At 56.1% G+C, this 27,859-nt stretch overlaps 1 protein-coding gene across 1 annotated transcript in view; it reads right to left on the bottom strand.

Annotated features, from left to right (window-relative positions):
• The window catches only part of TG (thyroglobulin), a 153,734-nt gene that overhangs the window by 101,320 nt on the left and 24,555 nt on the right, over positions 1-27,859 (bottom strand). The window contains exons 17-29 of the mRNA XM_059672358.1: positions 26,928-27,140; positions 25,554-25,708; positions 24,523-24,679; positions 22,962-23,183; positions 20,337-20,486; positions 17,817-17,987; positions 14,682-14,798; positions 13,687-13,802; positions 12,196-12,304; positions 9,328-9,519; positions 6,810-6,974; positions 3,189-3,254; positions 1,167-1,247 (exon numbers count right to left, since the gene is read on the bottom strand). Coding sequence (XP_059528341.1) covers positions 1,167-1,247; positions 3,189-3,254; positions 6,810-6,974; positions 9,328-9,519; positions 12,196-12,304; positions 13,687-13,802; positions 14,682-14,798; positions 17,817-17,987; positions 20,337-20,486; positions 22,962-23,183; positions 24,523-24,679; positions 25,554-25,708; positions 26,928-27,140 — 1,914 coding nt within the window. The remainder of the gene's footprint in view (positions 1-1,166; positions 1,248-3,188; positions 3,255-6,809; positions 6,975-9,327; positions 9,520-12,195; positions 12,305-13,686; positions 13,803-14,681; positions 14,799-17,816; positions 17,988-20,336; positions 20,487-22,961; positions 23,184-24,522; positions 24,680-25,553; positions 25,709-26,927; positions 27,141-27,859) is intronic.

The following is a 27,859-nucleotide window of genomic DNA, read 5'->3' as shown; positions in this document are numbered from 1 at the left end:
TACCTGCTCCTCCCCTTGCTTCAGGGACCCACACTGTCCCCTCCTGCTCTGATGCCGGGGGCTCTATAAGTAGGTTCTCCAGGGCTGAGGGACCCCACATCCAGACCCAGGAGGGGGGCCATATCTGCACCTCATGAGGGCCTGACTTTGCATGAAGCAGGTGTTGGAGATGAGCCAGGGCACATTTACAGTGTCCCTTAGCCTATGGCTCTGACCTAAGGGCACTGCATCCCACATAAACCCCAACTTTGCCTCGGGGCTTCCTTACAAGCAACAGTCTCTCAAGGGGGATAAAAGGTTGATGGGGGTCTGCCAAGGCCGGAAGTCTAGAGCCGGCAGACACCCAGGGCCAACTGGCCATCCTCCACTCTGGGACACCAGCCATGTGAGGTGCTGCATCTCATGTTAGTGTCTCAGGGCCAGTTTGCATGCCCTCCCCCACTGCACTGGGCCTGGCACAGGTAGGAGCACAGACAGGGAGGAAGGAAGAAAAGCAGGACAGGGGGACCGAAAGCAACAGAAGGCATGCCCCAAGTTCCTTCACCCTCGCACTGTCCTCCAGGCCTCTGCACAAGCTGCTCCCTGACCTGGAACATGGTCTCCCAGGTCACCCTGGAACTGTCTGGCAGACCCTGCCAGGCTGCTTGGAGGTCCTGACTCCTGCAGGCCGCCTAGTGTCCTCCCTCCCCTGCACTCCCACTTCCCCTGTCCCCACCGCAGCCCTAGTCACACTGCCATGCGGTGGCTGGCACATGGGACTCCTAGTCTGTGCACGGCCCGTGAGGCCCAGTATATGCGCTCAGCCTGAGTGACAACGTTAGTGTGAATGATTTTGTGGCACTTGAGAAGGTTCTGTAAAATCCACCATCATACTCTGAGCCAGGGCCACGCCTATAAGCCACAGAGCTATCACGTGACTCCAAGAAGAAGGACCCCTTTCCACACCCACCTGGAGGGGAGCTGCCCCCCAAGACCTGGGAGGGATTCCGAGTAATAGACAAAGCTCTGCTGGTTCTCCCGTCTCAGCTGGGCTAGCAGCTCAGAGGGAGTCCCGGCTGCAGAACGGAGCCACGTGAATGGTCCACTCATCACTTAGCCCCTTCCCATCCCCACCTTGTCTCCACAGCCAGACACCCACGTTGATCAAAAGGGTTTGAGGTTGGTACCTGCTACCGGTGGAGGTGCTGACATTGGTCCCATGTCCCTTCTACAGCCCGTGGACTCGGACCGAGACCCCATGTCAGAATCTAGGAGGAGAAAAAGAATCGTTCTAATGTTGAAGACGGGAGGAGGCCAACAAGGCAGCCACGTGAGAGGTTGTCACGGTCTGCAGCCCGGTGCCCAACACATGACCTGGGGTAATTCCGGGGAGCAGGTCTGCACTCTTTGGCCTTCTGTGGAATGTCAGCCAACCGCTCAGAAGCAGAACTATGACTGTCCTTGCTGTTGAAATTAGTAACATTTATAAACCCTTTCATGTTGATGAAACATGTTCATAAATATTGACCTTTACAATCCCTGTGAAGGTTAAGGAGTAAGATTTCCATTTCACTAGAGGAAACGGAGACTCCTATCGATGAAATAACTGAGCCCGTGTGGGTGGCAAGTACATCAATGGAGAGCCAAGAAATTAAATGTCCAAGCTGGGACCAGGTCACCCGTGACAGCAGAGTGAGCGCGGGGGAGGATGGGGTGCTGGGCAGTTTGGGGTGCTCCTGGTTAGTGTGGGAAATAGCCCAGGGAGACACCATCTCTTCATTTTCTACCAGCTAATTCCTCCTTTATCGGAACTTTCTGAGAACTGGGAGGCACTGAACTTGGGACCAGTGTCTGGGTCCCACCCCAGGACTCCTGTGGACATTTCACTCAACTGCTCTAAGTCTCGTTTTTCTTGTCTGGAAAAATGAACAAAAATGTCCCCCTCCCCCACCTGTATGTTAACCTCATGGTAAGGCTAAATGAGAGCGGGAGTGCATAACCTCATCATACCATTTTAAAATGAAGAGGATGATGATGATGGGTACTTTTTTTCCTCTTCCTCCCCCCTCTTCCTCTTCCTCCTCCTTTCTTCTCCTGCTCTTTCCCCATCCACCACCACCACCACCGCCGCCTACATGAATCAGCATTTACATGAGCTGGGCACGGTTCTGAGCCCTTTACATGTATTGTCTTGCCAATGCCCACACCACTCTACGGGGCAAGTACTATTTCTATTGCTGCATTACTCACGGAGGGTCTGGGCTGAAGGGGATAATTGATGTGTGTTCAAGGTCACACAGGCAGTAAGTAATGGAAGCAGAATTCATCCCCAGCAGCCACTCCAGGCCCACACTCTGCCTCTTTCACACCATTTCACAAGCACAGGAAGAGGTCGCCAGCTCTCTCTCTCTCTCTCTCTCTCTCTCTCTCTCTCTCTCTCAGGGACTAGAGGTCGGGAAGGAGGGATCCTGGAGAGAAGAGGGAAGGGATAGAGGGGCCGGGATCTTTTCCTCATGCCTCTCACCAGCTCCTGCAGCCATGACAGGCAACGGTCCACTTCTTGCCTGCTCCCTCCTAAGACTGGACGGCCTCACAGGTCAAGGCTGTGCCCCACCCATCTCTCCCATCCCATAGTCCTCAGATGGATCCCACGTGCCCTCACAGTCCCTGCTCTGAGTAGGCACTCGGTCAACGTTCAGGAAACTCAAAGGAGGCCAGACACACAGTAAGGCGATGCCTACCGTGCACATATGTGAGCCTCCTCATTCCCTGCCCCCTGCTCTGTGCATCCACCATGGCGGGAGTCCATGCACCACCCCCAGGGCCTTATCCCTTCCCCCTGCCCTCAGGGAGCGAGGCACCTGTGGCCAAGTCCCCCGGGAGAAACCCCACTCTCCTCCCCGTAGTTGGCCTTGCCCTCAGAGCTCCCATCCCAGGAACGAGGGCGCCGTGGCCAGCGCACTTGGTCTCACGGGAGCCAGTCCTTCCTTCCTCCCTCCTTTCTTGGGTTCCACACTTGCCCTTTTTCTTTCAGACTTTGGTGTCTTATCTGATGAGAGTTGAGGCCCTAATAGTCCACACAGAGCACAAGCTTGGAAAGAAAATCTCTGCCGTCTCCCCCGGGAGCGCAGTGTGCCGCAGGAGTGAGGGCCAGGGCCCGGCAGGTTCCCGTCATCAGTGTCCTGCCCACCCCCCAGCGCAGAGCTCACCTTTCCAGAGATAGACCTGCTGGAAACTGGTCAGGGGGCCCTGAGTCCCTTCCCGGGGGTCCGGGCCTGCAAAGGAAGATGGTTATTCCTATGAGCTGGAGTGGGCTTGCTCTCACGGGGGACCACTGGACCACACAGCCTCGCTTCCCCCACACTGGCCTCTTCCGCCACACAGGTGCACCCCTAAAAGCTTCTTGGAGTCTCTTCCAGCCTTTGGATCCCCAAACCAGAGCTGTCAGACCCCTGGTTTCCTGTTCAGGGCACACCACCTCCCACACCCCCATCGAGCCCACACCCCAGGCCTGAACTCTGACTGGGAATCAAACTGGTGACCTCCTGGTTCATGTGTCGATGCTCAACCACTGAGTCACGCTGGCTGGGCTACTCATTGCTTAAGCATCCCAGTCTGCAGCACCGTCTGGATTTGCACAGCACTAACCAAGCGCCCCCCTTTTTAAGCTCACACTTGACCATGACTGTCCACTCCTTGAATGCACTAGAGCTGCCTGAGGTTGGGGGCTGGGTCTGGCTCCTTCTTATATCCCCCACCGCCACAATCCCTGTGGAGAACTGGTGTTCAGTACACAGATGCCGGCGAGGAGGGACGAATGAGGACAACGAGGCCGTCAATGACACTCGGAGCCACTGAGTGAACGCTGCCGCATCTGCATGGCTATGGAATCCACAGTCCCGGGCTGGGCAGGACTCCAGGCCAGACTCCCCAGGGGTCAGAGTGCACCTTTCCCCAGCTGCCTTCTCCTCCCTGCAGCACTTCCCCAGGTCTCTCTTGTATTTCTCAACCTTCCCAGATCAGCCTTGTCCTGAGTCCACTTAGTGCTAAGCACACGGGCCCAAGTCCATCCACCACCAAATTCGTTTCCTGAATGAAGACCTACCCTCCATGCCCCACATGTCCCTGGTTTGATGTCACTGATCGTGAGAGGGCACCTAGGACCCAATCAACCATCATCCCATCCCCCCTGCTGAGCAATACTTCAGGTGGACGGCTTTGCCTGTCCAGACATCCTTGCATTCTTTCCACGACGGCTGGGTTAGGACGTCCCTGTCCCACAGACAGGCCTGCCGACTCTGAGTCATCAGCACTGGCTCTGTAGTCGGGGCTGCAGGCTCCCAGATATGTTTAGGGCTTTGGGGTTTGGCATGGAGCCTGGCTCCTGAGGGTTGATGGGGGCTGCGTGGTCTTAATTGCCCTCTGTGGAGGTCACGTGCCACATCTGCATGGCTATGGAATCCACAGCCCCGGGCTGGGCAGGACTCCAAGCCAGACTCCCCAGGGGTCAGAGTGCACCTTTCCCCGGCTGCCTTCTCCTCCCTGCAGCACTTCCCCAGGCATCTCGTGTATTTCTTGACCTTCCCAGATCAGCCTTGTCCTGAGTCCACTTAGTGCTAAGCACACGGTGGCATGCCATCCACGACATTGTAAAGAGCCAACAGGGGCGTCCTGTTTGTAGGCACCCATCCGACATCTGCTCCGGGGGCATCTGGTGACAATGATCGGGGAGGATGGTAAGTCTCTCCGCCGAGCTCCCAGCGCCCGAGATAATGACAGTCGCTGATGCAAAGCAGACCCTGTGCGGGGAGCACCAGCCATCTGCCCGAGGCTCGCCATCGCTCAACCACAGGAAGCCTCTGAAATTCCCAGCGAACCTGGAGCGCTGCTGCCAAGGCCTGTCTTTCCCATCGAGCTTCCAGTCGCCGTGGGCAGTAGGGGACTTTGCATCGGCCTGTTTTTCATTCCCTTACACTCGAGGCCTTTGTCAGAAATGAGACATATGCCGTCCCAGAGCTGTCTGAGCCATCTTTCTTGGAAATAGGAAGATCAAGGCTGCCAACACCTGAGAGTTGAAAACATCCAGACATGCCCCCTGGAAACGCAGGAGATGCAGACCCTGCGAGGGTTCCTGCCTGAGGCCCAGGTCAACCCAGGCACAAAGCTTAACCAGAAATGGTGGGTGCATGGTCCCCACAACTCCCTCCTCATGGCTGTTCACACACCTCCCAGCTCATCTCTGCAACTCACACCCACCCACCCACCCACCCTCCCTCCCCGCGTTTTCCTGGACCATTTGTCCCCTCTCCCCGCAGCCCTTTAAGTCTTTTCTCTTAAATATGTTTTCATTGATTTTAGAGAGAGGATGGGAGAGGGAGGGAGAGAAACATCAATGATGAGAGAGAATCATCGATCGACTGCACCCTACAGGCCTCTCACCAGGGTTTAAGCCCTGCAACCCAGGCATGTGCCTCAACCGGGGATTGAACCTTGACCTCCTGGTTCATGGGTCAACACTCAACCACTGAGCCTCACCAGATGGGCAGCCCTTTAAATCTTGAAGTAGACTATGCTGGTAGCTCCAACCTCCAGTTTGGAACACCATGACTATGCCTCAGGCTGCCTGAGATCCCCATCAAAGGACATCTTCTTAAAGTTCTGACTGCACCCCAAATATGCACACACACCAACTCCAAAACCCCAGACTCCAAAAGTCCTTGGGTAACCAGTCCCCCCCAGGAGGCCAGACAAGGGCACATACTTCGCTTCTGGGCACATACCAAGCACATGCTCTGTGTTAAGCAATTCACTGTGGATTTATTGCCTATGAACGTATCCCACGTCTCTCTTCAAATGCTCCTTTCCATCCTGGGCTGCCTCACGGAATAATCGATACCATATGCCTAGGATCCGTCACATAAATGAGCTGCTGGGTTTTATTCGCCCTCAGAAGAAACTAAGCGTCGTGGAATTCCACCCAACTCAGGGATCTTTCCTCCAGGCTTTGGGAAAGGCGCACCCCACGGATATGCTGGGCTGGGTTGTACGCTCAACGGTGTAAAACCAAAAATTAATAAGACACAATCCAGCTCTTAAAACATCCCAGAAAACAATGGCAGGGTTTTAGAAGGATTCTCATATCCCCTAATGTCATTACCGTGTGTCAAACACCCCATACGGCCTTCAAGTGCTAATTCAGATCCGAGCCCTCTGTCTATAAGCCCTGAGGCCATGGGAAGCCCTCACATCTGTGCGCCTCAGTTTCTTCAGCTGTAGAATGGGGACAGATGGCATTTTTGCCTGCAGGGCTTCACCCCTCCGCAGTCACCCCTTTTGCCCAGACTGTGAGGTTCCGGCCACCAGAGGCCATGTGGGTCTTCCTACGCCTGGACTCCCGTCAGCCATGTGCTCTCAGAGGCGACTGTCAGATCCAAGCCTCAACCTCCGGAGACCCAGCTTGTGTTTCCTGGTCCTCCTGTTCCTGCCGTCTACAGGAGAGGGACGAGGGAGCCCCCAAGCAGAGCCAGGCCACCCCAACCACGACCAAACCAGCCAACTGCCACGGACCCGGATGCCAAGTGAGCCCGGCTGAGACCCACAGAGCCGCCTGCTGAGCCTGCCTCGCTCCGCCAACCGGCACCTAAAGAGCTGCACCACCACTTCTGTGGAAAGTGGCTGCCAGGCCCTGCGTGTGTCTATGGCATTTCAGGTACAGTTCCTTAGCAGAAGCACGAATTCCTCGGGGTCAGGAGGGGCTCCTACGAGAGCAGCAGCAAACCTTGCTGGGGAGGACTCTAGTCCTGAAGGAACATGGGCAGGAGGCAACTTACCCTGGAACTCCTGGCCGCCCAGGAGCAGTGTCCCCGGGCGGCTGCCCTGGCCAGGTGTCGCCCCAGGACATGTAGCATTCACCGTGGCTGTGGAGGGGTCCCTCCAGTCTTGGACGTGGCAGAGCAGGACGTCGGGGGAGCTCAGCAGGCCACAGACGATGGGACCTGTGGGGTCAGGAGAGGAGAGCGGTTGGTGTGATGGGAAGGGGCCCCTTTAGAGACTGGCCTGGCCTCTGTGCCCGAGAGGCCTCGGGAGAAGCCAGGGGACAATTCCACAGGTGGACAGGGAGCTGGCACTCAGGAGCCTGGCATTAAATTGGGTTATTCTTCCCTGGTGGCCGTGCCATTGTCCTTACTGGCACATTCCCAAGGGCTGGGCAGGAAGAGCCTGCTGAGAGCTTGGAGGACGTGTGCCCGCCTCACTGTCCCTCTCACCAGTCAAACAACAGATAAGAATCAAGAGGGGGCAGGTGCGTCTTTCCTTCTGCTCTCAGGCCTCGGGAGGGACACCGTGCCGCTTGCTTCTCTAGGTGCCAGACTCCCAGGGGTGGGGAACGTCCGGCCCCCAGGCCATATGAGGCCCGAGATACCATTTGGTCTGGACCTGCCGAGGCATTAGGGTGAGTTAATTAAATGTCTGGTCCAACCCGGCACTCAGTGGCTGAGCATCAACCTGTGAACCAGGAGGTTGCAGTTCGATTCCTGGTCAGGGCACAGGCCCGGATTGCGGGCTCCATCCCCAGTGTGGGGCGTGCAGGAGGCAGCCAATCAATGACTCTCTCTCTCATCATTGATGTTTCTATATCTCTCTCCCTCTCCTTTCTTCTCTGAAGTCAATAAAAATATATTTTTTAAAATATTTGGCCCAATACAGAGGCTAATTTTTAAGTTGATAATTTTGTATGGCCCGTGAATGATGTTATAAATATCCAAGTGGCCTTTGGCAGGAAAAAGTTTCCCCGCCTCTGTTAGTTTATCAACGAGAACTCCGAGTGTCTGATAGGTGGGGCCAGAGGTCAGACGTCACGTTGCTGAGCATATTGCCAGTTTCCATGGCACTCGCGTGAACCTGGGGCCTCGGAGCCCCTCTGAACCCCACCCCCAAGTAGCCTTGCTGAAATGCAGGTCTGGAAGCACCGTGAATTTTCATTAGTAACGATCAGTGGGAATGAAGCCATCGAGGGCTGGAGGTGGGAGGAGGCTGCAGTGTCGCTGGGCTGGAGGGGATCCACCCACAAGTTAAGTGACTTTGCAGACTGCGGGGCAAGGACGGATCGGGTTCTGTTCCTGGCCATCGGCTGGTCCAGCCAGCGCTTTACAGTCACAGCCCCACATCTGGCCGCTGGACGAGACTGGGAGGCCATCGGCCTGGGTTTCGTGTCTGTCTCCGAGAGAGCATAGCTTCCCCGCAAGTCACAGATCCCAGGTGACACTGGGCGGGAGCAGCAAGCAGGCCGCCGGCCAGAGCACATGGAAAAGGGTTTGTGGGCTCCCTGCTCCTGGAACAAATCACTCCTCCACATGGGCTCCTCCGGAAAGTGAGGTCAGCCTTTCCAGCTGGAGATCACACGGTCTGTGAGCAACCGAGTCTGGGGAGCGGTGTCCTCAGAAAAGACACGCAGGCCAGAGAAGGCAGCGGCTTCCCAGCTTGGGATGCCATGTCTCTAAACATGTGCTGATAACGACATGCTATATACATGTGTGTGATCATGTGCACATGTGTGCATCTACCTATTTATCTTGTGTCTATTATCATCTATCCATCATCTATTTGTCTATGTATCTATCATCTATCTATCCATCTATGTATCAATCTATCATCTATCATTTATCTATTTATCTTTTGCTTATCTAAACACTAACATGAATGCACATCATATAACCAAAGAGCATTGCACCTACTGGAACTTTCGGGTTGCACTTACTCCGAGCCAGATTCCCGCCCTGCCGCTCCAGCAAACATTCTCCTTTGAGCCACTACTGGGCGCTGGGAGCTAAACTCAGCATTTCCAGTCCCCTCCCAGGGGTCGAGGATACAAGGCTATCTGATCGTGTCAACGTTTTAATCCACCAAAGACATGCACATGCGAGCTTGGATGCAAAAACAAGAGACAAGCTCACAGCTTAGGAGGAGAAAGCCTGAGTAGGGCTGAGAGCTATACAGGCTGATTTTGAGGGGGGGAACCTAGCTGGGGTTGCGAGGAGAGAGCAATGAGGAGATTGGCACAACTGGCAAAAACAAAACAAAACGAATACAGTCCGATGACGGACAGCAGAGGTGAGGATGGAATTAGTGTCCTTGCCAAATACAGTAAGAAAGCAGCAGCAAGAGTGGGAGTGACAAAGGAGGGAAGGGCGGTTGGCGAGGAATTCAGTAGGACTCCCAGGTTCTCGCTCTTCCTGGAGACGGGATGGATGCAGAAGCAGCCGTTTAGGGTGAATACTATCCCTCCCTGTCGAGGCTGTTGACCCCACGCACTCCCCGTCCTCTGGAGACCACGGTGGTCACCGGTATTACCTCCTTGGACCTGCGTGAGGACGAAGCCATCGCAGCACGCATCCCGGTCACACGCGCGGAGGCAGAAGAGGTGCGCCTCCGTCAGACTGGACCCCGGGCCCGCGAACACGGCGGGGCTGTACATCCCCGAGAGCGCGTTTTGGAAACCGGTTCGTTCAAAGCTTTTCCGACTTCTCGTGCTGAATTCTTGGCCTGGGGAAAAGGCGGAACATTTTTTTTTAATGTTTAAAACAATGCAGAGTTGACCAGGGTTCACTGGCCGATAGTGGCAGCATGGGGTCTGATCCTCTCTGTGCCATGACAGTGCAGATGTGCCTGTGCAGGGAGGTGGCCGTGGAGAGCTGACGTTTGCTTATCATTTTTTGTTTGTTTGTTTGTTATTATTGTTAATCCTCACCTGAGGATATTCTTCCATTGATTCGTAGAGAGTGGAAGGGAGGGGAGAGAGAGAGAGAGAGACACATTGATTGCTTGTCTCCTGCATGTGCCCCAACCAGGGCTGGGGATGGAGCCTGCAACTGAGGCACGTGCTGTTGACCAAAATGGACCCCAGGACCCTTCAGTCTGCGGGCTGATGCTCTATCCACTGAGCCAAGTCGGCTAGGCCTGCTATTATTTCTTAAAATATATTTTTATTATTGATTTCAGAGAGAAAGGGAAAGGGAGAGAAAGATAGAAACATCAATTATGAGGGAGAATCATTCATCAGCTGACTCCTGCATGCCCCACACTGGGGATCGAGTCCACAACCAGGGCACGTGCCCTTGACCGAAATGGAACCTGGGACCCTTCAGTCCCCAGGCCAACGCTCTATCCACTTAACCAAACCAGCTAGGGCATCTGGATCAATCTCTTTATCAACCAGCCATTCCGTCTGTGTTGTTTACAGCTGCACCCACAGTGCCTGCCAAGTGGGTATCCTGCTGTGGGTGCTCAGTGAGTCCTCCTGGGACGCGCCAGTGCCGAGGGGACCCCGCGATGGTCCCATCCCAGACAATGGAGCAGGTGTGGGTGGCCTTTAAGAGATGGGGAGATCATGCCCTGAGGTCCCGGGTTCCACTGGACGCTTCCTCTTTCTTGACCTCAACCGTGAATGGGGGGCTTGGGCCACACAGTCTCCAGGGAACCTTCGAGCACCGTCTTCTGACTCTGAAAAACCCCACAGCCTCTCCTCCAGGCTCAAGGCTGCAGACGTAAGGTGGGTGTAGACAGAGGGTGGTTCCGAACCACCGTCAGGCTGTCCCTCTTCCAGGTCACACACGCTCGGGCGTGCGAGTGGGTGTGCTTGTCCGCCTCGTCGGTGCCACAGACTGTGCGGAGACGCTCCGAAATGCGTGCTCTCCCTCGGCTGGGACAGTCCCTTCCCCTTTTACAGAAGGTGGAGTGCAAGGCCCGTCCTGACCAGAGCAGGGCTCTGCAGCCAGGCCCCGGTTACCCGCCTCCCCGCTCTGGCTCTCTGCATTTGCTGCTTAAAAATAAAAATGTCTTAAAAAGTCAAACAAGACAAAAAAAAAAGGAGCCTGCCCTTGATTGGTTTGGCAGCGAGGAAACACCACAATTTCCTTTGCAATTTCCCCCAAAGTCTAAACTTTCAGGAGAGAAGGAGGAGAAAAAATATAGCCAACACTGAACAAGAAATAGAACTGGATTTTTAAAAACTGTGTACAAGGCCACGGAACCGTTTTAAATTGACTTTTTGGGAGGGGCTACTTGTTGTATTTGTTCATTTTCTTTTTAGCAAATAACCTCCCTGCTTTGCTATTTTTAAGATGAACAGTGAATATAATTGGGATAAATACTGGGCAGAAAGTCCAGTAACCCTGGCGGTGGATCAGAGAAGCCCGAGCTCTGGGGGCGCCAGGCCCGCAGGGAGCCTCATCGAGCAGGACGGAGGCAGCAGTGGGAGAAGGACTGGAGACAGGAGACACCGACGCTGTCCCTGCTGAGGACCGAGGTCAGATGAGGCTCTGGGCCTGGGCGTGGCCCCGTCCCCACATGCTGCAAGCTGTCTGCAGCCCAGGTCTGAAGCTGGGAGCCAGGCCACCTGCCCTGCGTTACGGACCTATGAGTATAGCACGCCTGCCACTCTTCATCCCACCCGTCCCTGCTCAGGTGCCCATGGCTGTCTTCTGGTCCCCAGCCAGTGGGATGATGACTTCCCGGGAGGGGAGAGATGAAAGGGACGAGAGTGGGGGAGGGGACTGGGGGGGATTGGGGGGGTGGTGAGTGAAACTCCATGGGTGGGAAGGCCCAGGACAGGCAGCTGCAGGAGCCCGCAGCCCAGGTGCCCCCACATCACAGGCAGCCTTGGGGGCTGGGTGGGGCACACAGTCTGGACTCCGTGGGTTCTGCCCACAGCCTTTGCGTCGGCTCTGTGCTTCAGTTTCTTGCCCGGGAATGACCCTCCCAGTCCCCACAGGCCTTTGCTGAGGACCAGACATGAGGGTGTGAATGAAAACGACATGTCAGCCGAGCCAGTTTGGCTTAGTGGGTAGAGGGGTCCTGGGTTCGATTCTGGTCAAGGGCACATAGCTCGGTTGCAGGCTCCCGGCCCTGGTCAGGGGCATGTGGGAGGCAACCAATCACTGTGTCTCTCTCACATTGGTGTTTTTCTCTGTCTCTTCCTCTCCCTTCCACTCTCTCTAAAAATCAATGGAGAAAATGCCCTCAAGTGAGGGTGAGAAAGGAAATGGCATGGCAAGTCCTCACCAGGTGCCTGTCTGAGATGCTCAGCTATGGCACATCTGCCCGAGAAGCAAAGGAGCGAGGGAGGGAAGTGGGGCTCCCGCACAGAGTGTGGGGGCAGTCTGGCCCCCCCGAACGCGCCTGCTGGAAAGCAGTCTGGGCCACCCGTCCGGCCTCACTCACCCTTCTTCAGATACACAGCCACAGAAGCCTGGTCCCTGGGTGGCACCTTCACCTGGCACCTGAGACTTCCAAAGCCGGTGGCCTTGGCGTTCCCCGCAGCGCCTTGACCCTGGAGATGAAAGAGGTTGCGTTATCTCCCATGACAGCCAGTCCACAGACAGGTATCAGAGCCTAACGACCGCGAGGCACCCACCGGGCTACATTTCCATGTTCTTCGTTCTGTCCTCCCAGTCTATTGGCGCACACAGACAGGTGAGCAGTCAGCTGCACCCCCCGTGCCAGCTACAGACACATGTCATTCCAGGGGAGTCCCAGGGGAGAGACAGGTGGTTCTGTTAAGACTGGGAGCTGGAAAGAGCTAACACTCAGGGGGCCCCCTCCATGTGCCTCCAGCTGTCACTCATGGACGCACACTCCCATGGGGGCAAGAGGCATAGACACAGGACATGCGATGGCCCACTGCAGGTGACATGGCAGAACTGCTAACCAATGTCCTCAACCAATGCAAGGTGAAGCGTGGATATCCACAGGATGGGCTGGTGTGTGCCATTAAAAGAACAAGGTTGCCCCGCCAGCGAGGCTCAATGGTTCAGCATTGACCGATGAACCAGGAGGTCACGGTTTGATTCCCAGTCAGGGCACAGGCCCGAGTTGTGGGCTCAATCCCCAGTGGGGGGTGTGCAGGAGGCAGCCGATCAATGATTCTCTCTCATCACTGATGTTTCTACTCTCTCTCCCTCTTTCCCCCTCTTTCTTCCTCTCAGAAATCAATAAAAATAGATTTATTTAAAAAAGAACAAGGTTAATTATTAAAGTACAGGGGAGAAAATATGTATTATAAAATGTTAGCATGTAAACAAAGATGCTTATAAACACAGAAACTTTCTGGCCGGGTCCACAGGAGCTGGAGAGGGAAATGCCTGTGTGAGGAGGCAGGAGTGGTTAGGAGACAGAGAGGGGCTTCCCTGCACACCCTTCTGCCCTCACCCATGGTAACAACGGCATTGCCAACACTCCACCAGCTCTCGCCTACAGAAACAGCCGTTTCACGGGGTCTAACTAAGATTTAACTTTCCTCTTTGTAAGCCAGTCACGCTTTACTGTCCCAATGGAAAGGAATGCCAGGGTCCAGGACTCCTGGGGACAGAGGGCTCTGGACAAGGGCCAGGGGCATGCCGTGCCAGCCTGCCAGGTGAGTAAGCTGGTGGGGAAGGGGAGGTGGGGCTTGGCACCGACATTCTCTTCTGCCTCTTGGGTCAGGACACGATGCTGCTCAGAGGAACGCCCTTTGTGGCAGCTCCATCACAAGCAGGTCTATGCCGCCTCCATTTCCCAACGTCTCATCACTCTGAAGAGACGGAGGAATGAGCGATTGGCCATGGACGCTGTCATCCCATCACCTAATCAGCCCGGTGTGGGTTCCGCTAGGTGTGTCTGACAGACGGACGGACGGACGAGAGGCCGAGAGGCCACGTGGCAGCCGGGACTCACCTGACCGGAAGCTGTGCAGGTGATGCTGTCACTTGTCCAAGCATAGAAGTCACAGGAGACGTCTGACCCCACCGTGGACACTGTGAGGAAGCTGCAGGCCGGATCCATGGCACAGCCTGCAGGCACCACGGGCCGTCAGCGCATGTCCCTCCCAGGTGCTGCTGAGGACAGACGGACACCCTGCCCCCAGCACACCCAAATACACACACACACACACACACACACACTCACACTCACACACACATGTACACACTCACACACACTCGCACTCACACACACACATGCACACACACACACACCCAAACACACACACACTCACACACACACATGCACCTGCAGCATCGGACAACAATGACTGTTCACAGATACTGGCAGGATTATGAAATAATCCTTATACAGACCCATTCCCAATAAATAAATGATAGCTATTATTACCCCTCTCTGGCCTTGCTGTTAAAATAGACAAATGTGGCCAAGCCAGCATGGCTCAGTGGTTGAGTGTCAACCTATGAACCAGGAGGTCACGGTTCGATTCCCGGGCAGGGCACATGCCCGGGTTATGGGTTTAATGCCCAGTGTGGGGTGTGTGGGAGGCAGCCAATCAATGATGTTCCTCTCTCATCAACGTTTCTATCTCTCTGGCCCTCTCCCTTCCTCTCTGAAATCAATACAATTATATTTTAAAAATAAATAAAATAAAATAGACGAATGTGTCACCCAACCTGGACACATAGTTCTATAAGGAGCTAGTGCCCTTCATTTCTGCCCCCTAACTTTTGGCATCCCACTGTGCTTGGCACATAGTAGATGCCCTATGCACTCTTCAGGGAAATGATGAGCTAAATGCACCTTGGAGGGATCAACAGACTCCAAAGTGTTTGGGCTAAAGTGTATGTTTTCACGCTCGTTTTAGCGGTTCTGTTTGGTTTGTCTTGCGAGATCGGCAGAGCAGGTTTGCACACCATTCTCCAGGTGCCCATGAGCCCACCCCTCACCTGCCAGGCACTGCGCCAGGGGGAACTCAGAGCCAGGAACTTGGGACCTGAGTCCTGTGGCAACCTCAGCGTCGAAGACCACCTTCGATTCCGGAACCTTCTCGAATTTCTGCATCACTGAGAGGAAATTCGAAATATATGAAATCAGACTCTGAAGGGTAGAAGCCAAAAGAGCTCTGGGCCAGCAGCCACCTTCCTGCCCGGCCCGGGGCCACGCGCAGGCCCCAAGGAGAGGGCTCCCCCTGAGGTGGCCCCAGCGCGCTGCCTCCCCGTAACACTGAGAGCTCCAACTTGGGTCCCATTTCCCACTGAATTGCCGGGAAGCAAGGAGGAAAGTTAGAGGATGTAGTTTATGTTCGTCCTTACAACTCAGTTTTTTCTCATTGGCAGAGGGTCTCTCAGCGGTATTCCCTGCCTTTCCCTTTGAGGCTAATCTTATAATTCCTGGGTTGGACGTTTCCTTTCTGTAACACAACTTCGCTTCTTCCCGGAGAGAGGCAGGTGGTTTTTGAAAGACGATGGGCACATGTGCCCACGGGCTCATGCCAATCTGAAAGCATGGCACGTGGCTCAGGCCTTCCCGACCGTGTTTGTTTGAACGGCGCATCACACCTGCGTTTCCAGCTGCCGCCACACACCTGGGCTCGGGTCTGCACTCCAGGGACCCGGCGAGGGAGGAGAAGCCTCGGAGCTCGGTCCTCACCAAGTGAAAAATCATGCAGTGACGCGCCAGGAGCGAGCCTCACTCTACAACAGTTTCCCAAGAAAACCAGGCCTGCAGTGCAGGGCGTGGACGTGGGGCGGGCGGAGAGCGGGCGAGCACCTGCTTGGGAAGTGATGCCACTAGACTCCATGCCCTTTGCTTCTTCAAGAGGACAAGAGCCTCAAAAATGAGACTGCGGTTTCCCTTCCAACGAGAAAGCTCCCCTGAAGGCAAGTGAAGGGGATTGTGGGAAAGGCATGCGGACATCCCAGCGGGGGCAGCTCCTGAACACGGAAACCCCCCTGCAGATCGGAGGGGACGCCTAAGCTCCGAGCTCTGCCTGCTGAACCACGATGCGACCGGGGGATCAGCCTGGAGGCTCGTCCTAAGCCGTCCCTCCGGGAGGCGGCATTGAACTTGGCGAAGCTGAGCTGCTCCTGATCGAGGCTGCGGGGGCCACTTACCAAGATGCCCTTTCTGCCTCCGAGGAGCACAGGGCAGAGCAAACAAGAGGCGTTTTACAAAGTGCATGTTGTGATCTGCGGACAGGGAGGCAAAGCGGGCTGCGGGTCAGATGCAAGCCCTGAGGTGAGGGTCCCCGAGTGGCCGGGAACCCCCAGTGCCCGGGTGTGCAGGACGGCAAGGACAGGCCCTCTGATCACTTAAGCCTCCCAGGATCATGGAAAACAATGACTTTCCTTGGATTCGCCATGTAGCCTCAGGGCCACTGCGCACAGCTCCTGGGACTCAGCGGGGCGTTGCTGGAGAAGGAATGATTGTTCTGAGCCTTAGAAAATGAGATTTTCGAGCTTGAGTTTTCCCAGGTGTTTTCTGTTATCAGCTGCAGCAACTTTGCTGGAGAGCTGGCTGGCTATGTGTGCAAGCGCGCGTGCCTGCATGTGCTGTGCGTGCGCGTGTGCATAAGCGGGCGTGTTTAATACGGAGGCAGAGCAATCAGGTAGAAGCAGACCGTGTAATGGAAAGAATGGGTTTGAGTGTGAGACACACACCAGTTCAATGTGCTGAAGAGACGTCACTGAAATACTCTTTGCCTCCCTTTCTTCAACTAAACGACTGGGGGCACCATGTCTATCCCTTGCCCAACCCCCAGGAAGTTTCCGCATGATGGCCTAGGTCAGTGGTTCTCAACCTTCCAAATGCCGCGACCCTTTAATACAGCTCCTCAATTTGTGGTGACCCCCAATTTCATTGTTACAAATTGAACATAATTAAAGCATAGTGATTAATCACAAAAACAGTATGTAATTATATATGTGTTTTCCAATGGTCTTAGGCGACCTCTGTGAAAGGGTCGTTTGACCCCCAAAGGGGTCGCCACCCACAGGTTGAGAACCGCTGGCCTAGGTCATGCCTGCATGGGAGCTGGCTCACAGTGAGCGCACGGATGTCCTCCCTCTCCTTGCACAGACACTTACATGACTGGTGGCCAAGGCTTTCGCCCAGGTGTGCAAAGGAAGCCACGGCCTCAAGCAGCAGGAGGGCCCCCCAGAAAGGTGGGGCTCAGGGTAAAGTCAGAGGGAAGAGAACTAGAAGTATTGTTGACCACTAGTAAAGCTAACATGCTGCCTAAAAGGTAAACTATTTTTTTAAAGCTATAAAATTGCTTGGACAGATGGACAGAAGGGACCTTGCAGGCTGTCTCACCTGCTCATCATCCTGAGAGATTGATTACCTGTGTTAGGCACTTCATCGCTAACACACCCAACTCCCCCTCACTGTAGCCTTACCATCACTAACACACCCAACTCCCCCTCACAGGAGCCTTAACACACCCAACTCACCCACACGGGAGCCTTACCACCCCCATTTTACAGATGAGAAAACTGTTGAAGGCCAATTTCAACAGTTTATCTCATGGAGGACCTGTGCCTGGCCCAGGGGACTGCTCGAGGAATGTTTGCGTCTTTAAAGGATGGCATGACCTTCACAGTGTCTCAGGAGGCAGGCAGGAGGCCACTCTGGGGACTGAGGATCAGAGACATTGAGCAATTTGCCCTGGGTCACCCAGCAAGGAAATTATGGAACCAGGCCTGGCCCTCAAGTCTTCTCCACAGGATCCCATGGAGGGAGAAATGCTGACCAGCTTTTTGGAGGCGAGCTGCCCACACAAAAACAAAGGAAACCTCTGCAGATGAATGCTTACAATTCATTTCTCGTGCAGTCACAGGCATGTAGGGGTGAGGTTTCCTGGTGTCTAAAACTTACTTTCCAATGATTAAAGATAAAAGAGAACAAAAGAAGGTTGGATCTAAGTGCAGGGCATTTGTTCATCTCACCACTGTTCTTTCAGCTTTGACATCGATTAAAAATTCCGTCGGTAAACAGTTGGAGACAATGCATGTCTCTCCCTTCTAGAAAGCCCTGGAGAGCGCCCCCGCCCCGGCAGCATGCTGTTTAGGGGCTGCACATACTCAGACACTGGGAGTCCGTGAGCGGGGCCTCCGTTTCGGACCACAGCAGCCTCTGCCCCGCGTCGTCCACACAGAAGGCCTTCCCACTGTCCCCGTCCCGCTGGCTGGCGCGGTACCGGCCGTCCTGGTCACACTGCAGGCCGGCCTCGTTCCTCTGACAGTCGGTGACGCCTGCAACCGACAGATGGACGCAATGCTGAACGGTCGATGGCGTGCCTCTGGGGTCCCTCCCCCCAGATCCCAGGCTCCCAGTCATTGGTCAGACAGCCAAGTCACACATCTGAGCCACACACCCTCTAGCTCAAGCATGTCAAACTTGCGGCCAACGGGCCACATACCTTGTTTAAATAAACGAGGCATGCGGCTGCCTGGCCGGCCGCGAGTTTGACATGCTTGCCTAGCTCATAACTCCTCAGTGACTCCGCCCTGACCCAAATATGATGTCCAGGCTCTCTGCTGGGCCACTAGACCCCTGAGGCCTGGCCCCACCCCTCTGGTTCTGCACAGGGGCCCTGAGCTTCCTCGATCGCTGCATTCATCGCCGGGCGTGTATGCACCACCTTCAGTCGTACCATTTGCTCAAACCCAGGCCTTGCTCTGCGGGTTCTTCTTCTGGTGCTCAGCTCTCCCCAGTCTTCAGCGAGTTCACTCCTCACAGCTCATCAGCTTTCAAGTCAATCCTTACCCCCACACTCCCACACCCCCCTAAACCCCTGTCAGGGGTAGCTCTCTACCCCCTGACATCCCTCCTATCAACGCCCATCCTCACAGCATGGAGCACAGTCATTCCTCCCATTGGTCCATGTGAATGAATGGTTCCTCCCATTGGTCCATGTGAATGAGTGGTTGACCACTGTCCGCCTCCCACTCAGTAGAAGCTCCAAGAGGGCAGGGACCTGACCTGGTTTTGCTCCCTGTTGCATCCCAGCATCTCCCGCACTGTGACACTGTAATTTCTAATTTAAAAATAGGGACATGCCTGCCCTGGCCAATGTTCCTCAGTGGTCAGAGCATCAGCCGGCACACCCAGGGGTCTCAGGTTCGATTCTCGGTCAAGGGCATGTACCTGGGTTGCAGGTTGGATCCCCACCCCTGGTCTGTGTGTGTGCAGGAGGCAACCAATTGAGGTGTCTCTCTCACGTCCATGTCTCTCTCTCTCTCTCTCTCTCTCTCTCTCTCTCTCTCCCTCTCTCCCCCCACCCACCCCCCCCTCCTACCCCTGCTATCTTGGTAGCACCCCCTCATTAACAAGGGCCAGTACATGACGCTGACCCCCTTATAAGAGAGCGTCCCTCCAGCGGTGTGACACACGAGAGGTCGCCCTCAACCACAGCGAATGCATCAACGTGTGCACAAGGAGGGCCATGTCAGGGACTCCGCCTTCCTGGTGAAGACTTTCTCCTCCAGAGGAATGTCAGAGCCCGGCCAAGGAATCCCTCCTGCCTCCTGGAACTCCCACTGCTCTTCTGCTCAAGGAAACTGCCTTGATCAGAGGAGGTGACTTGATCTCTTCCGGTTAACTACTTTCAAAATCTATCACTAGATTTTTTTATTTTGATTATTTCAGAGAGAAAAGGAGGCGGGGAGAGAGAGAGAAAGAAACATCAATGATGAGGGAGAATCATGGATCGGCTGCCTCCTGTACACCCCACTCTGGGGATCGAGCCCACAACCCAGGCATGTGCCCTGACCAGGAATCGAACCCTGACCTCCTGGGTCATAGGTCGATGCTCCACCGCTGAGCCACGCTGGCCGGGCACACTATTCAGATTTTAAGCAATAACAGTTTGCCTCTCGTTCACACAATTTCAGGCTATGAGTCCTCGCCAGGGGAAACCCAGCGACGCCCACGTGACTGTTAAGTGGGCCACATGAAATCACGTGACCTACGGGAAGGCCATGCGTACACAGTGTCCTGACCTACGTACGAGGGAAAGGGCACGACCACACAGTGGCAATGCCTGCAGGTGGAAAGCGTCTCCCGCCTGCCAATCTGATAAGGCCGACACGAACATCAGAAGTTTCCGAGTCAGTACCGAGATCAAAGGCCAGACTTTGGCTAAAGGACTTCTCTGAGTCTTAACCTTCCAATAGGTAAAAGTTCAGGCTTATAATGTTGACCTAGAAGGGGAACTGGGGGGATTAAATGAGACAGCACAGGCAAGATGCCTGGCCTAGGTCATGGTAGGGTGCGACCATTCAAAGATGGTGGCCTCTTTGATTATTGCGTTGCATACCCAAGGGTTGTCAAGGGTGGGCAGTGTTGTCCCCATAAGATGCTCCTGGCAATGTCTGGCGACGTGTCTGGTTGGCACAATTTGGTGGGGCGGGGGGCATGCTGCTGTCATCTAATGGGTAAGGGCCAGTGAGCTGCGACATAAACCTCCTGCCACACGTGGGACAGCCCCCAACACGAAGAAGTATCAGCCTCAAATGGCCACAGCGCCAAGGCTGAGACACCCGCTGTGTCCCCACCTCCCCGCAGGCTTCTGTGTCGAAGCAAGACCCTTTAGAACTCACAGTGAGTCCGACTGAACGCGCCGGCGGAAATGGTGGTTCTGCCCACAGGACACGGGGCGCAGGTCAAGCTCCCGGCCTGTTCCTGGTAGAATCCAGCGGGACAGGGAACACACTGCTCGTCCTGGGAGTAGCTTCCCTCGGGACACTTCACTGGAAAGAGACACAGGGACATGGTGGTCAAGGTAAGACACTTGTGTCACAGTTATGACCTCACAGCACACGGGTCTGCATGTGAAATCTCCCAGTCAGCGCGAGACATCATTCACGGAACAAATGTGCATTGAAGACCCGCCCTGTGCTGGGCTCTGAGAGCCCAGGGTGAGCTGTGAGGAAGGTAGACGGTGCCTGCTCCCCGCGGGTGACAGGCTAGCAGATGAGAGCGTGTCCGACCAGAATCTCAGAGACGGGAAGAAACGAAGCAGGGAGGAGGGGAGGCTAGCGAGCCAGGCCCCTCTGAGAGGTGACACTTGTGGCTTCAATGATGAGAAGTACCCCAGGCAGAGATCGAGAAGGACAAATTCTAGGCCAGTGCAAACATCCTGAGGCAGTGATGGGTGTGGATTATTCAAGGAGTGGAAAGAGAAAAGCCAAACAGACCTAGCCAGTTTGGCTCAGTGGATTGAGTGTCGGCCGGCGGACCAAAGGGTCCCAGGTTCTATTCCAGTCAAGGGCATGTACCTCAGTTGCAGGCTCCTCCCCGGCCTGGCCCTGGTCAGGCACATGCAGGAGGCAACCAATCGATGTTTCTCTCTTATCAATATTTCTCTCTGTCTTTCCCTCTCTCTTCCACTCTCTCTAAAAATCAATGGAATATCCTTGGGTGAGGAGAGAGAGAGCGCGCAAACAAAGCAAAGGCAGCTACTGAGATCAAGCTTAATGATGAAGGGAAGAGGTGATACTGGAGAACCACCTGAAAGATGAGTTCCAACCATCGGTCGCCCTGGCAACAGTTCCCAACGTCAAGGACAGGCTGGACATGCACAGTGTAGGGGCACAAGCTTTGGGGTCGGCAGACTGGGTCAAGTTCTCTTCCTACGATACTTGCGTGACTTTGGACTTGAGCCGCATTCTCTGCAAACCAAAGCCTTTCCTGCACCCAAGGCTACCAACTTCCTTTGACCAAGTAGCAAGTGCGGACGTGCGTGCAGGACGTGCTAGAGTGAGGCCAGCGTTGCCCTAGCAGCTCCCATCTCTGGTACACGCTCACCACCAGCGTTTCTGAGTCAATCAGAAACCCAGACGCCTCCTGGGAACTGAAGGGAGCGCTTTCCGGGCGGCCCCGAGCCAGTCAGGGCGTCGCTCGAGAACGGGTTTCGGTACTCCTATGAGTCAGCCTGTTGATCGTCTCTAGTATTTTAACCCCGGAGCTGGGACTGTTTTTTTTCAGTGGTCTCCAAAGTCATGGCTAAAGGAAAACAAAAACTTCCCGCCAGCCCAAGCTGCCCGCCCCAAATCTTAGATTGATGACTAATGGGGTGGGGGATGGGGCCACATGGAGGCCACAGGAAGGGCAGCGCCACAGCCCTGGGCTGGAGGGCAGGAGTGCTCAGTAAGTGGCACCTCTGGACTGTTCTCGGGGAAAGCACGTGTCTTTCTCTCCATCGCTGATGGCCACACTCTCATCCACCCAGAGGAACCCTGTGTCAGTCACACTGGGAGGTGACCCAGGCACTACCCAGTGTTTCATGTAAAGAGGGAGAAACAGGCCCGGCGAGGAGGGCTGACTGGCCCAAGGTCACACAGGGGTCAGAAGCACAGCTTGCCAGTGTGTCGGTCAGAATGAGACCGTGCCCAGGGGATCGCCATCCTCCCCTGGCAGGTGGGTCCTCTCCAAGACCCTTGAGTCCGCGGCACCAACGGGGATTCATCCTTCAGGTAACTCCCTGCTCCTCTGACTATACCTTGGCCACCTCTTCATATAGGTCTATCCGCAGCCGGAAAATCACCAGAAAACCCCTGTGGCCTCCACTTTCCAACTTAAAATTCCTTCATGGTCTAAGCCCCTTGTGGGCCCTAAGGCCTCTCCCTCTCTCTTGCTGCCTATCTCCCCAGCCCCGTGTCCCGCGTTCCCCACACACCTCATTCTCCAGCCACGTAGGCCGTGCACACTGTCCCCACTGTCCCCACAAAACCACCCCCTTCACACACCCCCTGCTCTTGGGCTACCCCAGCGTCCAAGGGGAGGGGGTGACTTCCGTCCTCAGGGTTCTTCCTCTGTCCTGTCATCTGGGCCTCTAGGGCGATGACTGCCCACGCACAGTCAGGGATTGAAAGACTTTTGAATAAAGAAAGATTCACCCGGAAGGTGTGGCTCAGTGGCTGAGCGTCGACCTACGAACCAGGAGGTCACGGTTCGATTCCTGGTCAGGGCACATGCCAGGTTGTGGGCTAGATCCCCAGTGTGGGACGTGTAGGAGGCAGCTGATCAATGATTCTCTCTCATCATTGATGTTTCTACCTCTTTCTCCCTCTCCTTTCCTCTCTGAAATCAATAAAAATATTTTTTAAAAACATGAAAGAAATGAAAGATTCTGTGCTCTGTACGTGCACTCTCCCCGAGCTCGGGGGGCCTTTCCCGCAGCCTCGCACAGCTCAGTAGCAGCAGTCCAGGGAGTGTGGACCTACCGCACCCCAGTGGGTCCTGACTGGTGTCGCTGGAGGCCGAGACTGGGTGGAATCCTTCCAAGCACCCATAGCGGGTCCCGGGCGAGGTGCCCACGCTGTCCCCGTGGAGGAAGTGGAAGGACGTGTCTGCTGGGAACGTCTTGGCATCCAGATGCAGCTGGAACTCGCCGCTTCGGATCAGATCCGCGAAGCGCCCCGCGAGGCCCGTGCCCAAGGCTTCCTCTGTAAGACACGGGGTGGGGCGGGAGTCACCTCACGGTTCTCGGCCCGGCCCGGGGAGGGTGCAGGGGCAGAGCCACCAGACACCCACGCCGAGAGGAGGCCCAGGCACTGTCCAGTGATTCACGGTAAAACGGGAGAGACAGGCCCAGAGAGGGGGACTGACTGGCCAAGGTCACACAGGGGTCAGAAGCCCAGTGAGCCCCCAGCCCAGGTCTGTGGCGCTGCCCTTCCTGTGGCGTCCATGTGACCCCCCTCCCTGCCACGCTGGGACTTCGGTCACCGATCTAAGGTGCACTGTCTGGATAAGCACCATTTGGCAAGCCACCACCTCTGAGCCTCGGTTTTCCCATCTGCAATATGGACGCGCCTCTCTCACAGGTGGTAAGGATTCAGAGAATGTGCGATGGGGCCACTGCAGCGAAGGCAGAGCCTGCAGGAGGCAATGAGCCTCCCCCTGTCCCCCCCGCCCTCCGGCCATGCACACCAAGAGGCGCCTCTGGGTGACAGGAGTGCTTCCTGGAGGGAGAGGAGCCCCCATCTGGAGCCGGGCGGACCCCAGCACACAAGGAGCACTTGCTTCCAACAGGCTGCGCAAAGCCAGCCGCGGCCGGAACCCTCAGGCGTCTCACTGACGCTAGGAATGATCATCCCCACCTTTTGCGGCTCCCAACACAGCCCCATTATCCAGGCTCTTCCAGAGGGAGACAAAGGGGACCCCGAATTCATGATGCTGGGGGATCGTTGCCACGAGGACGGCGGAATGGCAGAGATGCCGCCTCCCTTCTGGTTATACCCTGGCCACCTTTTCCAGAAGTTTCCTCTCATAGGACAGCGGTCATGTCCAGCCAGTCCGGACCCTCGGGCTATCACACCATCCCCTCTGCTTCCCCTCACTTTCCACCCCCACGATCCATCCTTATGTCCTGCCTGTTCTAGAAGCACAGTGACGGGTCTGCATAGTGTGAGTGGTCTGAGAAGTCTCACAATTTGGAGAGGACAGAACGTGAATTATAAACCAACAGAGGCTCCCTCTCCCACCTTCTCACCCCTTTTCACACCTATATCCCCTCTCTCTGCCCAGAAAGTCAGCGGAGAATTAGAAAATGCTCACAGAAACACAACCAGGTGACATTATTGAACGCTGGTACGCCATTGATCAGAAATGTATTGGTTTTTACACCCTGTTTGATACTTAGCTCCTCCCGGGAGCCGGGCTGATCATTCTCACTAGAGACCCACAGGAAGGGATGACGGCTCCACCGGCTCCGCTTGACAGATGAGGAAGCCGAGACTCGGAGACTGCATAGCTCGTCCGAGGCAGCCAGGCAGGGAAACATACCGACGTCACGCAGATCGGGGAGAGAGGCCGGCGGGACGTCCTCGAGCCGCAACTTCCATGTGACATTCACTCCCAAACGCTCCTGGGTCAGACACTCCACCCGCACCGCGGAGTCGTCACAGGCCGGAACGGTAACAGGGGTCCCGACCGTCTTCACCTACGGGGACAGGCGCCTTCAGGTCAAGAACACAGAGCAGGGAGCCAGCTTTTCTTTTCTTTAATACATTTTAACTGATTTCAGAGAGGATGGGAGCGGGAGAGAGAGATAGAAACATCAATGACGAGAGAGAACCATTCATCGGCTGTCTCCTGCACGCCCCCTACTTGGGACCAAGCCCGCAACCTGGGCATGTGCCCTGACTTGGAATCGAACCATGATGCTCAACCACTGAGCTTCGCCGGCTGGGCGGGTGCCAGCTCGTGGAGCCCACAGCAGGCCCAGCCTGGCTTCTCCTCCCAACCTGAGCATCGGTGACTGCGGGGCAGGGTGGGTGGATGGATGGTGAGGGGCCTGGTTGGCCCAAGGACAGTGCTGGGCACGGTCCAGGGTTCAACACCAGCTCACGTCACACTCTTTCTAAGGGTAACAGCCCAAGAGCTTCCATATCCCCCAGGGGATGTTAGTCCATCAAAGCTCGGGTGCCCAGAGGCGACAGGAGCTCGGGCACCTGGGCACAGTTCTGTGGGGGCAGCCTGGGATTCAGGACCTGCCACACCACAGGCTGGCACCACGCATGCACCCTGTGCCACGTCCCACACGATGCCCGGATGAAGGTGACGGTGGCTATGGGGGTTCGCGCAGTGGTCATCGGTGAGAACTGCTACGTGCCGGTCATTCATCCAGTGACGTGACGGGTTTGGATTCGCCTCTGCCGCTACCTAACTAGCCTTGGCCGGCTTACTTTCTCAGCCTGAGCCTCGGTCTTCCCACGGGTAAAATTATCGGGTGTCCAACTTCAGGTTCGCCGGAGGCTCTCGGAACCCAGGACCCCGAGCTCCGCCCCTGCCCCGCGTGGGAGGCAGGCACGCACCTGGACCTGGCAGAAGCCGCGGGCTGTGAGCTCGTCCGAGATGAAGGCCTGGAAGGCCAGCAGCAGGCCCGCGTAGTCGGCGCTGCACATCTTGCCCGGCGGGAGCCGGAGCTGGAACTGGGCTCGGGCCTGCAGGGTCTGCCACAGCTGGGGCCCTGCAGGGACGTGTCGGGTCAGCAGGCGCAGCACACAGACCTGTGCGATCCCTTCCTGGCCTTTGTTCGCTTTTCCCCTGCAAACATAACCCTCCTGCCTGTGGTCTGGAGCACGCCAGCACGGCCGTCTGCACTGTCCTCCTCGGAGTCCACACACGTCCTGGTACGATGGATGGCCTCAAAGTCAGAGCCCCTCCCAGCCAGCGGTCCTGCCCCGGCCTCTCCGCCCGGCTGCCCTGCCTCCTGGGCCCTCGACAAGCCTCTTGGCAAAGCCCCCCACGATCTTGCATTCGAACAGGGCAACTCCGTGTGGCTTTGCCGGTGGAGAGCAGACTCCGCAGCACAAAACGCATGCTCTCAGGTGGCTCAGTGCACACCCTGCTCATCTGGACACAGCAGCCCTACGGCCCACATCCGAGTCCAAGACCCACCCCTCTCTTCTCCCAAGTCCCTTGCTCCCGGCCCAGCCAGGTCTGGATTTCAGCTGGGGCCCTTTGGTCATAGTCAGGTGGGCGATCCACTTGTGTGTCAACATCACATTTAAACTTTTTCTGGATAGCATTCTCTATCCCAGGATGCTTTGCAACAAACACTCGGCCAGCTCCCCAGAGCCTGTGGCAGTTCGAGGTTTGGGGTCTCTATCCTAGACACCCCTTCCACAGCCCCAGGTGGACCCCGTGCCAGGCCCCAGTGTCCGCCCCTGCCCTGCCTGGATGAGTACCCACGCCAGCCTTTGCCAAGGCCGCTGCGGTCAGAGCCCAGTGCCGTCTCACAGACGGTGCACATGAAAGTGGGTCCAGTGGGCAGACAGGATAGCAGCTATGCCCATATTCAAACAGGGCACAGGCCCACAGCTCTGCCAGGTGTAGAGGGACCCGGGGGGAGAGGCTGGTGTGGAAGGTCCCACTCAGGGGCCAGACATGCAGCTGAGAGCTTGTCCCCCATAGTAACTGACACAGCCATGGAGCCCCCACCTGCTGGACACAGTCCCACCCCCAACACCTCCCGGCAGAGCCTGAAGTGAGGGCCGTTCTCCGGGAGCAGATAGTTCCAGAGAAGCCGCAAAGGAGTCTGGGAAGCACAGGGGCTCCTTCCAGAGACGCCCCAGGGGCCCCTCTCTGCTCCGGATCGGATGCCCCCTGGCTCACAGGGAAAGGCCGTGCGGGCAGGGAAAGTGTGAGGAGCGGGGTACGGGGCAGGCATCCCCGCGGTCACTCACGCTGGCAGGCCCGGGGCTGGGGCGGCTGCGACAGCCAGCGTCTCCTCTCCAGGCTGCACTCCAGCGGCCGCAGGGGGAAGGCGCTCAGGTAGCCCCGGCGACACAGCAGCTGGCACCGCTGGACAGCGGCCGCGCCTGGGCCCGAGGCTGGCTCACACAGGACCACTCCCCCGGCCACATCCGACGTGTTGAACGGCAGCGGGCACTGCGGGCCTGGGAGCAGGAGAGAGGCGGCTGGGGGCATCTGCCCAGCACTAGGGGGCTGGCACTCCTGCCTCTCTCCCCTTCTTCCCTGTCTGTGGGTGTGTGGGCTCCTCGGACCCTGGCCTGGGCCTGCCGCCTCCCTCCCTGCCCTCCTCTTGGAGGAGCCCGTCTCTCAGTTGTACCAGGTGCTTGAGCACAGAGGACTCTTGTGTCTTCACCTCCAGCTTCTTCCATCTCCAACCCAGCTGCCCACAGTCCTCTCCACCTCTAAGCAACATGTCATAACTCACTGCTGCCAATCAGTGATTCTCTCATCATTGATGTTTCTGTCTCTCTCTCCTTCTCCCTGCCTCTCTAAAATCAGTAACGCGATACATATATAATAAAAAATCCCCAGCCACGATGGCTCAGTGGTTGAGCACGGGCCTATGAACCAGGAAGTCACAGCTGGATTCTGGTCAGGGCATAGGTCTGAGTTGCGGGCTCCATCCCCCGTGTGGGACCTGCAGGTGGCAGCTGATTAATGACTCTTGCAAACCATTGATGTTTCTCTCTCTCTCCTCCTCCTCCCTTCCTCTCTGAAATCAATAAAGATATATTGAAAATAAATAACTGAATAAAATAACTCCTGCTGCCCACCCACGCCTGTTCATGCTTCAGTACCCAGAGCTCAATGCGTGGCACCTCTGCCCCAGGTGGGCACCCCGGTCGGCCCCACCTCCTCTGCC

This window comes from Myotis daubentonii, chromosome 17, assembly GCF_963259705.1.
Source record: "Myotis daubentonii chromosome 17, mMyoDau2.1, whole genome shotgun sequence".
Lineage (NCBI taxonomy): Eukaryota > Metazoa > Chordata > Mammalia > Chiroptera > Vespertilionidae > Myotis > Myotis daubentonii.
Note: the sequence above shows the minus strand (reverse complement) of the source record. Positions and strands in the feature narration are given on the sequence as shown.